The sequence below is a fragment of the Pararge aegeria genome, chromosome 11, assembly GCF_905163445.1.
Source record: "Pararge aegeria chromosome 11, ilParAegt1.1, whole genome shotgun sequence".
Classification (NCBI taxonomy): Eukaryota; Metazoa; Arthropoda; class Insecta; order Lepidoptera; family Nymphalidae; genus Pararge; species Pararge aegeria.
This window is the reverse complement of record NC_053190.1, coordinates 13,118,231-13,131,986: the sequence shown is the minus strand read 5'-3', so window position 1 is coordinate 13,131,986 and position 13,756 is coordinate 13,118,231. Positions and strand designations below refer to the sequence as shown.

The 13,756-nt window shown below is 35.4% G+C and overlaps 1 protein-coding gene across 1 annotated transcript; it reads left to right on the top strand.

Moving 5' to 3' along the window:
• Positions 1-2,955: 2,955 nt before the first annotated feature.
• Positions 2,956-4,068, top strand: LOC120627769. The gene has a single exon (XM_039895795.1). The coding sequence runs from the start codon at positions 2,956-2,958 to the stop codon at positions 4,066-4,068; it is 1,113 nt and encodes a 370-aa protein (XP_039751729.1).
• Positions 4,069-13,756: the final 9,688 nt, after the last annotated feature.

The window sequence follows — 13,756 nt, the reverse complement described above, 5'->3', positions numbered from 1 at the left end:
GGGAGACGTTTAATTTAGATTATTTATAATTTCGCGGCGAGTGGGCGCGGGCCAAGACGTCTACGAGCTAATTTCCAAAATAAATATTAGTTCAATCAAACTCCCCTGGCCTCTATTCGAGTCATTCTAGTCTGCGATGTTATTACAACAACATTATTGTATTTAACATTCATTGGATGGGATGTTGTTGTTTTAGGTTCTGGCATTGTGCTATCTGGCACCCGAGCAAAGCCTCAACCTAAAATCCAGTAGGTAAATCCTTTTTTCCTTCTGTCACGCAGCGGTAGACCAATGGTTTGAGCAAACTTTTTTGCTAAGAGATAATTTATGGGATCTCAATTCGAATAAACGCAGTTTTTTATGGATTGATGTTAAGAGTTCTGATTATACCTACGTCTTTATGCTAAAGTGACTCCGTAGATTTTATTGTCTCTTTGAGAGTTTAATTAATGCGCAGAATACTTTGTGTGTAGAACGACCTACAAATACCTTTTTTTTCTTTTATCTTTATATAAACAAAAATGAAGTTCCGTGGGTGTCTCTTGTAACATTTGTTTTTACCTCAATGCAGCTTTTATTTTGACAAATGATAATTAGGAAAACCGCATAAGAACGGCCGATAGAAGGCCGAAGGCTGTTGCATGGAACTAAGCTCCTTAAGTCAGAAGATAGCCGGCCCAGTGGCGTACATACAAAGTATGCACTAACCGGGCTAACGATATAAATGGGAGAAACGAGTCGAGAGAATAAAGGTTGTTTTATAACTCGTTACATAAAAAACTTTTTATAACGTTTTTTATAACTCGTACTAGAGATATTTTTCATTAAATATCATCTTCCAGCTTATTGCAGACGTACGCTGTATGCACGCCACCGGCTAGGCCTTACTAATAAACGTTGTGTAGTTGGTGATTAGTTCTATAATGATCTTTCATCTTTCATCAGAAGGTAAAGAAGAAGACAACACATTGTAATTGATGGGCATGGGGTCGCATGTTGCAAGACGTGCTCCTTGCATGACAATCCAGATGCACTTAGCAAATGCTCGTTAGCTGTGCGAGTGTGTGGTAAAACGGTACGAACTTGCCGGGGAAAATTACCTACACTCGATTCGTTACGTAATATGATTGGTCAGCACCAACAAAATGATATATCTATATATCTATCTATATATATATTATGTTCCGCATAGGCTCCGAAACGGCTGGACTGATTTCAATGAAACTTTCAGGGAATCTCCGGATTGACCTGGCGAGTAATCCTGTAAAGTTTGGTGACGATCAGAGCACTCCTATTTTTGAACTGTCAAATACAGCTTTTATTTACTATGATGATATTCTATTGTTAGGTGTACATGGGTGTAGATAATGATCTTCACCCGCTCGAGAAGAGAATAAAAGAGAATGAATACGGAGAGAAATAAATTATTTAATATATTGTGAGACTTAAATTAAAAATTGAATAATGTAAGTTTATTGTTTAAATAAAATGAAGCAATATCTAGCCCGGGGAAGCGGGCTGGGTACGCTAGTAAATATATAAAAGAAAGTTGTGTTAGTTACACCATTTATAACTAAAGAACGGCTGGAGCTTTATTTATTATATTTGATTTTTTGGATTCCTCTTAGACCGGAATAGGATCTCTCTCCGGAGGAGGAGATAACAATCATAAACAAATATATATCCGCGGCACGAAGTCCGCCGGGACAGCAAGTTTAATATAAGTTTAGCCAAGTTCCTAAATTATATTCAGACTAATAAACTAATATTTTTGTAGTGTACATCTGTAACTGACTTATATAATAGACTTGACTAGACTTTTGGCTAGCTGTAAGTATAGAAAGGATATAAATAAATAAATAAATAAATGCCCTGTGAAGATTTTAGAATTTGTAGGCGCTGGTTTTCCACTAATACCAAGGGGGCTATCTGCTAGGTTCTTTCTGCTTGACCTTGAATTTTTACGCAGGTGCAGGTATGAGCCTATGAGAGAGGACCTCATGTATTTATACTAAAAGCAGCTGAGACATATCCCTGGAACTCGAAGGAGATATTGTTTTCAATAAATTAAGCGGACAAGACTGCGCAAACAGCCGCCGGGCTCCGTCAACACAATTATTATACTCGGACAGCCACCCCTGTTGATACACATGTACTCAATAAATTAGCTGGACTTACTTTGGATTCCACTGTAAATAACTCTTTATTAACCCTAGATGTTACAGAAGAGTGTTAATTGTCATCGACATTTATATGTCTTGTAATTTTTCCAGAGATATCAGCACGAAACAGGTAGTTTGTAGTATTCAAATGATGTTTTGAAATCTTTGCAAAAAGTCACATCGTCAGTGATAAATGTTCTATTCGCGATTCAGCTTCACTCCATTATCTAATTTTCTTAAGATAATTAGATCATTCTATACGTTGTATTCAAGTAATGGTTAAACCATTAAATTGATATTATTTTAACTTACTTATCCTTACATTACCAGCATTGCCCATTTGTATCATCGTACCACTCCAGCGTCGGCAGTACCGATTAGCGTTTTCTTAACTGTTGGACTAGTATGTATAAATCTGTCAAGCCATTCGAGTATTATCTTAGATTTATTAGTTTTTTTCAAATTTCCCTCAGGTAGTGTTATGATTTAAACATTTTTTTTCCCCCTAACTGCGATAGACTTCAAATTAAATAGGAATACTTAGTAGCCCTTATGACCCTGCTATACCTGTAGTATATAAGTGGTAGTGCTGTTTTTATCAGTAAACATATAATATAAATTATTAATTAATAATTCAAATGTCAATATTAATAATAAAGTAAAATAGGCTTACGCTTCGTCAAAAAGTTAATTCCGAACACTGAGTCTGAGTGGGTTCTTCCGGAAGTAAAGTAAGAAACTTCCATCAAATATAAAAATATGTCTCCTTTGTTTCAGATTACTGTCACAAAAAATGAGTGCACGGCCCGCAGTTGCCGGCACTCGGGCAAAGAAGCAAAACCATGCCAACATTCCATGCCCCATCGAAGACTGTGCACGCTTCACGTACGGAAAGCTGCCCGATCACTTGACCAAGATCCATGGCCTCACTGGAGCAGAGAGGGACGCACTCAATGAGCAACAGAGAAAAAGATTTTTCAACGGAGAACTGTGCCAAGTGCGCTATTTAAAAGAAACGGCTATTAGAGATCTGTGGGGTACCGATTACGACGATCCACGAATTCGCGCGAAAATACACCAGAGCTATGGCCTCGTTAAAATCAGGATAATTCCACTGGCTGCTTCCCAACGCGCTCGTCCCCTTACAGAACAAGATGCTAATGTCTTAACAGCGTACAATGCAAGAACTGCTCCTCGGCCTGCACGTGTTCAGAGATCTAGAGCACGGCCAACGCCATATTCTATACCTGAAGCTAGCCCAGTTGAAAGGAGAATATCTAGTGATTCAAGCGAAGAAGAAAACCCGCGTAACTCCCTCCCGCCATCACCTCCACCGTCTTCACCATCCTTGCCTCCATCGCCAGCACCTTACGAACTACAACCAGTGGAAACGCGCTTGCGAGATATATTCGACTCCAAAATCGACGCAGGATACAAAGCTGTTATCGATGATATGAAGAAATCAATGACTATGGGCCGGACGCTCGGAAACAGGAAACGCAAAGCCTATCGCACATATCGACGTTATGCGAAACGATTAATCGCATATCTGCATCGACAGCATTCGCCGTTGGCTTATGATGTTGACGTTTTGCTTTGCGGCGAAAGACAAGTTTGCGCCTTCTTGGAAAGAATCAGTGGCGAGCACAAAACGAAAACCTTGCGGAATTATATAGTAGCTGCAATCAAATTGCTTGATTCCCGACTTTTTGCTATCGAGACAGATCCTTCTAGCAAAGAAAAAGTTGCCTCTATGACTCGGGTGTACGATGTACTGCACGCTCGGCTGAATGCTTGCGATAGGTTACTTGCTCAAAAGGAGTCTTCCTCAAAAAAGGACATTACTGCTTTTGACAGCGATGCTATGGAACAAAGTTTCAACGAAAGCTACGAAGGTCTTGTGTAAATAAGTGATATTATGATAACATTGTCAGTTTATGTCGTGTTTTAACGTCAAACAGTATTAAAAATACATTGTGAATTTCAGTCTAGTCAGGGTTATTTCATGTTTTATTTATTTAAATAGGTACTACGTTTTTATAAATAACTTGCGATATATTTAGAAACTATGAATTGCCAATACCTCCAACTGCTCAACCACAATAGCTCGCTTCGATGGAAATATCTCCTACATAATGAATCCTATAATTGAATACAGTAACTAACAAAAATAGAAATAGTTCCGTAACAACAATTTATTACTATATAAGAAGATACTTACTACAGAAAGAATATCCATATTAATATGATCAACAATTTATTTGTCTGGTGAAAAATATGCATTTTAAACCATGTCACTATAAAAAAGAGGTATTGTGATTAATCAAGTATGATTTTTAGGAGCACTACTATTAATTAAAATATGGCAAACTTTTTATCAAGATAATAGATTCTTGTAAATATTTATCTTTAGCATAGTAATAAGGTCAAGTATACCTACTAGTGTTACAGTTTGTTTGACTACATTTTTATTGTTGTTTCATTGAATGCTTGCTGTAAAAATGTCTTATGTTACGCATTACTGTATCAACTTACCTGTTATATACCTTTTATTACAAAATCATCATTGCCTATTCTTATTTATCTTTAGTCTAGAGAAGCGTTGATATCCTAGTGGCTAGGCCTTAGGTTCCCATTCAGAGGGGACCGAGTTCAATCATCGACACACAACTCTAACTTTCGGAGCTATGTGCGTTTTTAATGTAAGCATTTAAAACAGCACTTGCTTTAACGGTGAAGGAAAACATCATGAGAAAACAGTGCATGAGAATTCTCAATTTCTTTCTCAAAGTGCTGTGAAGTCTACCAATTAGCACTTGGCCAGAGTGGTAGACTACGGTCGAAACCCTTCTTATTCTGAGAAGAGATCCGTGTCCTGTAGCGTGCTGATAGAGGGTTAATGAGGATGATGATCATTCTGTTCCTTCCTCTTTTAATCCAACCGACTCACCGACCGATCACCATTAAGCGGAGACTGCTCTAGGTCGGTACTGTGATCGGCTTATTATTTTCTCCACCCTTTTATGCCCGTTTTCACTAATGACGGACGGCCTAATCAAAGAACATTCTTACGCATACATTTATCAACGCCTAATCAAAGAAGATTCCTTGATCTTTCACCGAGTGGCGTGCACTTCAAACATGAACAAAAGCACTGCTTACCCTAAAATTTATATAATAACTCTTGTAGGAGGAGGATTTTTGCCATTTATGCAATTTTCCTGCTGTATGCATACCCTGGTAGGAAACCCAGTGCACGCCACTGCTTTCACCAATAGATTTTCACCACGCAACTCATAATATAACCTAACTTGTCTATGGTACTTGCTTCAAGGTGTGGTATTTTGTCTTAGTATTATCATATTTTTTATTTTTCGTTTGGATTTAAGGTTATAGACCAAAATGCCCATTTTTTTTTTAATCTGTCAAGTGTCAGTTTACGAGTCCCCTGAACTTTTGCGAACCGCCAAATCGGTGTCTTTACTTTAGACGGCGCCCAACGTCCTTAGACATCACATAAGAGTTCGTGACACGTTTTCTATTCCTCTAGGAATGTCCTAAATCATTAGGCATTCAATTAAGGCGATTCCTAGGTTTAGCGAAAACGGGTATAAGGTAATGTCCTACTGAAAAGCTCAAGGCTCCACTTTCGTAGGAGAGAGGAATATACACCACAGAACAAACACGGTACTCACAGATTGTATCATAATCACAAAATAATAAATATAAAAGAAAAAGTTTTAGTAATCTGTGTTCTTATTATTTAAATTATTTATTTCCATAAATTGTAACAAAAATGAAATTAATTTTAGTACTAAATAGAACTGAAATAGTGTAAATAACTTAATACCTACGTGTTTCAAGCAATAAGCTTCATATTATACGAAAAGCATTACAATAATTATAATATTGTATGTAAAATTAACAGTGTAAGGTACATTTTATTGTTCGTTAATCGTAAGCCGGGTGCACATCGCGCGAGCATTAAGCTAGATTACTTAAGTGTTGCACGTCAGCAGATGGCTATTTCAAAGCCTGTTTCTTTTTAATGCTCTTTACTAGAAACAGTGGCCTGCACTTCATACATACACAAATGCATACTCTGCACTCATAAAGGGGAAGGATTTTTCCATTTTATGCCATTTTCCTTCTTTATGCATGGGTATGCATAACAAAAACCCTGTGCACGCCACTGACTAGAAATAAGGATTTTTTACCGCAATAAGATACCGTTACTTTGAGTAGGTAAGTACTCAGTAACGTTTTGAATTTCATGATCAATGTGATTATTGTAATATACAACGGGCGCTTAGGATCGTGAGCAACTTACACAAAACTGCACGCTTGATGTGGACCCGGCTACTAACCATTTACTCAGTAGTTCAACGTAAAGGCTATGTTTACCAAAGATTTTAATTATTCTGTTATAACTCTCACAAGGCATGCGTCGCCAAAATAAAAGCTCAAGAATGGTTTAGGATGATCATTTTACTTTTCGATGCTTATGTATGCCATTATTATTGTAAATAGTTATTTAATTATCATGATAATTTATTGCGAATGGTAATCATTGTTGGTAATAAATGTCATAAACACTGATTCCTAGTTTTATTTTTGAGAACTCCTCAGCGGACGGCAGCTAATTTTTTATTTAAGGCTTAGCGATACTGAATACGTACATTTTTTTTAGAACTACAACTAAATTGAATGCCACATCAAAAAACAAAATCAAACTCAGACGAAGTCGCGGGCAACAGCTAGTATAATATACTTGTACCAGGAGGTCTTGCTCTTATCTAACAAATTGTGTACATACATTGAGCTATTTTTTCTAATTTAACTGTAGGTTTATTATTTAGATTTTTTTTTTCATGCTTGCGCATGTGTGAGTGAGTGGCCGTGGGTGATGATGTTTGTGAGTGTGTGCTTATGTATTAATTATTATTTATTTATTTATGACTTATGTTTAACTTTGTACAATGTGTTAAAATACATTTAATAAATCGTAGTTATAGATGAATTTCTTAACGACACGGCTGCTTGGACGCAGGTTCCGCTCTCATCTCTCACAAGATAGAAAAAATATTATATATATACTTTTTCATTGTAAACTGTAAAATGATGTTGAAAAACAGCAATCTGCGGAGTTTTTGCCGACTCTTTCCGGTGGAATCTGCCATCCGAACCGGTGGTAGTCAGTACAAACGGACTAACTTGACGTTTAAAAAGTTTTTATAAAAAGGTCGTAGTCCACAAGCTGGCCAAGTTCGAATTGTAACACTTGACATGCCCTTGAGAACATAATGGAGAACTCTTAGGCATGTAGGTTTCCCGCGGTACCTTGTGGAACAATCTCCTATCTGATCTGTTTCCTCCAAAATAGGGTTATTCGAGGGGCGGTTAAACAAACTCCTTCAAAGCCGGCAACGCATAGCTGGTTCTTCTGGTGCTGCAGATGTTTATGGGCGGTGATCACTTCACATCGGGTGACTCACTTGCTCGTTTTCCTGCTATTAATATAAAAAAGAGTGATAGTTTAACTAAAAAAGCACATAAACCACTATATGCTATAACCGCCTTTAAAGAAAATTAAGTAGCTATAATCCATACGTAAAAATTTTTAAAACTAATTTCTGTCTGTCTAAGCCAACACATTTTAAATTAAAAGGTGATTTTTAATTATCATTTTAGGCATAATTTCTAAATTTATTGTTTAATTTTAAATGACACCTTATCGGAATCAAACTCCTTAAATATAAATAAAAAAAGATGATAGGTAACAGAAAATTAAAACAAGGAACAATCGCGTCCCATCGGTTGGCTTTCCTTGCATCATGGCCACTTAACTGTATGGAAATTTACGTCTGTAAGTAAGGTACCCACACAGCTCTTAAGATATAATATAATATTTCATTACAACCCATGGATAACTCGGACAAACCGCGGGGAAGCAATTAAGGAAACGAATGATATTAATACATGCAGTGCCATCTATTATGGAGTGGCTAAATTACAGCCAGTGTGGCTAGCCTGTGTAGATTCCACGCAGTAGGGTTCTCAATAAATTTTAACAGTTTGTCGCCGCTGCACAACAGATGGTGTTAAAAGTATGCAACCAACCTCTTTATAGTTTATGCAATCCTGTTACTTGGCGATTGTAACTGCCTGCTCCAGATTCTCCACTCGCAACACCCACGTTCCAAACGTTCCGCAGACATTCATGAGGTGCCTTCTTCATTCCTTTCACTATCTATTTAAATATCTTTTGCTTTTTTTTTTGTTGTTGACAAACAAACAAAAAAACCGAAAGTACTGGACTGATTTTAACTGTTTCTTCGCCAAAAGATAGCTAAACTATCTCGCAGTAACTTAAGCTATAATTTATTTTCAATAAATTGGAGATCCTTAAGAAAATTGCAATAGAAAAGTAGCAAAGTTTTGCCTATAAAATTCATTACTTGGCGTGCGCTGAAAAAAACTTTTGATGATACCTAGAAATTATGTACTACGTGAATTAAATACTCATTACCCAAAAAAGGTCGTCAGGGAATAAATCTAACTAACTATCGTATCGTTAAGTCGCAAGACGTTAAGCAGCTTCTGTTTTCTAAAATATTATTGGATCGCGCGCCGGTAGAAACAAAGTTAGTTACATTATTATCGCAGTTTTAATTCTTAATCAAATCAATAATTCTATCTTATAGGATATTTATATAGCAGTAAAATAATGTTTCATTCATTCCAATCGGACATTGGGTTTAAAAGTTATCGCGAGTTTAAAAAAATTTAAGGACGACACCTAAGCAAAACATTTTTTTTGGTTATTTTTTATTTGTTAAGAGAATTGACAAACTTCGTTTTGAAAACTACACCCGATTTTATTTTCAAGAATACTCAAATTAAAAACATCAAATTGAATGTCTCTCAAATGAGAAAAAAAAAACCTACGGGATGCTCAAAAGAACAAAAACAAACGCGAACGAAGTCGCGGGCAATATATTATATAATAATAATTTCTCAATTTTGTTAGGGCTGTCAATGAGACCGGTAATTATTATAACTAAATAAAATTATTACTATTTTTTTAAATTCACTGTAAATCAAAAAAATGATTGCAAACTAAATTTAAAACATTTTCACTAATAATATTATTAGTCAATAATAAGTTATAGGATAGAACATTATTTAATTCCGTGGTTGCTGTGTGAAGTAATACTGTACATAGTTTTTGAAATCGTTATCGTAACATCATTAATTCATAATTTTTAAATTATTGGTTTTGCTATAATTGTAATTTTTTCTGCGTAAGTGCTTTTTTAATTATGCAAATATACAGTATAGGCTTCGACTGTCAATATTTTAGCTTCTGATCTGGATACATTTCGGTGAGTGCAGTTGAAATGCCAGTGTGACGAGTGTAAATGCAAAGTAACAAAATGCGCATTTATTCTGCCTTTTCTAAACCACCCTTGCCTTTATGGCCGTCCAATAAAGATTTAAAAAATAAAAAACGTCTGTGTGTAAGCGTGTCGTCTTATGTACACGCGTAAGAAGTTATTGTTCTTTGGCATAACAAGATAAATACTTTTCAAAAATTTCAAGAAGTAAAAATAGTTAAAATGAGATATAGGTATTTAATTTATTAAAAATTTACCGTGTTTTCTAGCATCATTGTTTGAATTAATTTGATCTAACAGTTTATAAGTAACCCTAGATTTTAGAAAAAAAAGTTCTTGTATTTTATATGGTAAAAGGATTTACAGAGAGTAAAATGTTTTTATTCAATGATGCGAGTTCTAAACTGATTTGTTTGGGTATTTATAACGAATTTGGCTTTCCATTTACATTAAAGCAGTAACTGACGTGCATGAAATGAGGTAAACATACGACAAGCAGTTCTATGATTTCTATTTTTAACGCCTCACTCACGGGGCTATTTCTGTAACCACTGCCTTGAACCAACATGAAGCATGACCTATTTAAGTTTTATGACGAAAGAACATTCTGGTAAAACAAAGACTTCGAACCAAATAACATATATTATTATTTGAGCCATCCACAATGTTGGGTAGGTACATCACAAAAACTATATGGAAGCGGATAGCCAAATTTAATGGTTGGGGTATTTTTGCGATTTTCTCCTGTGGTGCAAATATTTAGGGATGTTCATCATATCAGCCCATTAGCGGCCCACTACTGGACAAAGGTCTCTTCCCACGATGAGAAGGGGTGGTAGTCAACCACGCTGGTCCTGTGCGGATCGCTGAGGCACACACTTTTATGAACATTATGGAGAACTCTCAGGCATGCAGGTTTCTTCACGATAATTTCCTTCACTATTAGAGCTAGTTACATTATTGCTTAAAACGCACATAACTTAGAAAAGTAAGAGATATGCGAGTGCCGAGAAGTGAAAACGAAGTCCTACCACTGGGCAATCACCGCTTCCTAGCGACTTAACATCAGGTGACACGCCTGATGTTAAGTTGCCCACTAGATGTTATATAAAATACAGGTAGTGAATCATGGAAATAAATTTGGAAAGTGGCAACGGCTTTGCAGGAATTTTTCGCTTGGCTGAGGTTCCATGCGAATATATTTTTGGATATTCGTAAGCAAATAACGTGTGCGGGAAAAATTGGCCGTTTAACGATGGCTTTAAATACGATTTTGCTTCGCATCTCGTTGGAATTCATGAGAAGAGAAAATTTTAAGATATTTTAAGACCAGACTAACGCCGTTGTAACGATTTTTGCATCACCGTTGTAAAGAATTGAATTGATGATATTACTTTAGCGTTATTTTCTTTAGTTTCGTGTAGGTTTCGTAATAATGTTCATTAATTGTGTTAGTATTTTTTTACAAGTATTTAAATTTTAATTATTAACTCACCGCATACGCATTTGATTTTATATGATTGAATCTGCTGCCTATAAAAATGCAAAAATCGAGGAAATATTAATAACTAGTTGTGGCCCGCGACAACGCCCGCGTTTGCTTTAATTTTCAAAAACGTTCCCGCGGGATGTTTGTTAAACAGTTTTAAATATTGTAGGTTATATAAATACTACGGGATCGCTTCCCGGGTGCTTTTACGGGATTAAATGTTTGGCCACTTAAGTAATCCTTTATATTACGCTACTTTCGTCTTATACTCAGTGCAATAAAATTATGAACCTCGAGAGTGATATAAGCTACTTCTAATCTAGGTAAATCCAATCAATCACGCAGAATTAACTGCGGGTGCATACTTATAATAAATAAATATTCTAATAATATTTATCTACCATTTTATGTATTTTTATTTATTAGTTCCATTTTTTATGTTATCAACATAAGTGCAATAATAGGTTAAACGGTATCATGTAATACTGATTACCAAACAATGCGTGCTACTGCAAGTAGGTACCTACGTAAATAAATGAATGACATCTACCAACTTGTAAAGTGCAATGGCAAACAATACAATGCGAACTGGTTGACGTCACACGTATTCGGTGCAAAGTGCATGTATGCACCTCGATCTCTTCGCTTTCATGCTACCCTGGTGATCGTTCCTTTTGTCAGCGACACCAAAGGGGCCCTATCCCCTTCGAGAGCACCCTTCTCTGGGTCATCTGTTCGTCACTCGGTCCCTGACCGAGGCGACCTTCGTTTGCATTTTGCTTTAACTCTATGCAATTTGGATATGTATCCGTTTGATTAATCAATAACAATAATAATACTCACTTTTGTTTTATATCACATAAATAATGAAAGAAATGTAAATAATTGAAATAAACTACGAGTGTACTGAGCTATTATAATATTATAATCCTTTATAAAAAAAATTACTGTATAGAAAAGTGATATGAACGAATTGGATGCTCAAAATAATACGTATAAAAAGCCATTACACATACAATATGGATGTGAAATAATAATATTTAATGAACTGTATATAATATGTACTTATAGTATAATATATTTTTATAAGAGAAGGAATAAACTAAAGCATAATAATATAGAACACCAAAGGAATATATTTAATAATAATTTTTGAGCCTAATCCGGGCTTATAAATCTTGATAGCTAAAGTTTTACATAAATCTAAAAAAAATAATATGATTAAACACTTTAAAAGCCTTCCTAGCTGCAAATGCCCCAAAATTAGCCTTTATGACTTGTCTTACCAGGAACTCGAAGGACAAGGCGTACAGAAAATGAAAGAGCAATCGAATGCAGTTTTGTGCATACTGCATCTACATTACATAATATAAAAACGTGGTTTCTTATCGGACGTGATATCACACTGCAAGTAATTTTCAATCATTTGGAAAACCAGAACACCTTGGTAGAAACTGTACCTAGTAATCAAGGTGGAAATAGAATATCTTTTGGTAATATCAAACATTTTCTGTTTACGTCATCGACACTCGACACGTGTAACATTTTAATCAATAGAGACGAAAATATCTTTTACGATCCATTGCTCATAGTGCTCTTTTACCATTTGCACACTTTAGCTGTCAATACCAGTCAATATTAACCTAAAAGCTGTACATTATAAACATACATACACATGCTGTCCAAATTATTTTTATTAAAACATGATTTTAAGTTATATGATGATACCTATGGCATACGTATTACTTAGTAAACATTTGCTAACTGAGAAAATTACCTATCTGAATACTGACAAGTCTACATTTTACTCTTGTCAAAATATTTACCTGAATTTCGATGTCATCATCATCCTAAACGTTGCCAGATCAGATTATGGAATCAAGGTTTATTTGCATCTTATATGCATATTTTACAATAATTCCAGGTCAAGTATTTATGATGATATAATAAATGGAGTGAAACAGGGATTGTGGGCACACTATCGAATAAGCGCGTTCTGCATAAGAAATAAAATCAATTAGCACGAAAAGGTTTCAACCTCGTTCCAGTTTTATACAGAATCTGGCATTCAGTTAAAAATAAAGCTCACGAAAAGAAACTTCTAAACTTCAATCTCGAAGCAAAATCTTTTTTCAACTTTTTGTAGCGAAACTTCTTAAGGCACTTTACAGAATAATGGCGATAGTAAAAGAAATGAACAAGGGTACGTAAAAAGGATTAGATATTAAAAGGGTACCTGAAAGGGCTAAAGAGCAGATTTACGTTTCACAGGTCAGACCAGAGCAGTAGTGTATCTCAACCTATCTAAGAATACTAAAACCGATTTCACTTTATGTCTTACGAATGTTTTTTAGAAACCTCGTTTATTTGAACAGGATGTTTTTAAATGCTTTTAAAACATTAACAAGTCCTCCAAAATTCAAGTTTTTGGTACTCAACTATTTGGTACAACTGTCACAAACGCAAAGAGACAGAAAAACAGAAATTATAATAGAACTCATAAAGAAACATAGTTTAACAATCCTGTAGTTATTTATAAAGAAAATAACCTTTCCTGGCAAATATTTCAAGTCTCCGCAACTAATGTACATTTATGTATTTCAAAGTGCCGTTTTTGGTCTAATACTTCTTTTCCTAGTAAATTATATCCAGCAATTGTTTCTGGCTACGTTGAGATATTTTTGTCCATCGCTTGCTGGTTTCTGCGT

Bases quoted from the DNA above. Each gene is read 5' to 3' on its own strand.
- LOC120627769 (XM_039895795.1), top strand. From the start codon at position 2,956: ATGAGTGCACGGCCCGCAGTTGCCGGCACTCGGGCAAAGAAGCAAAAC.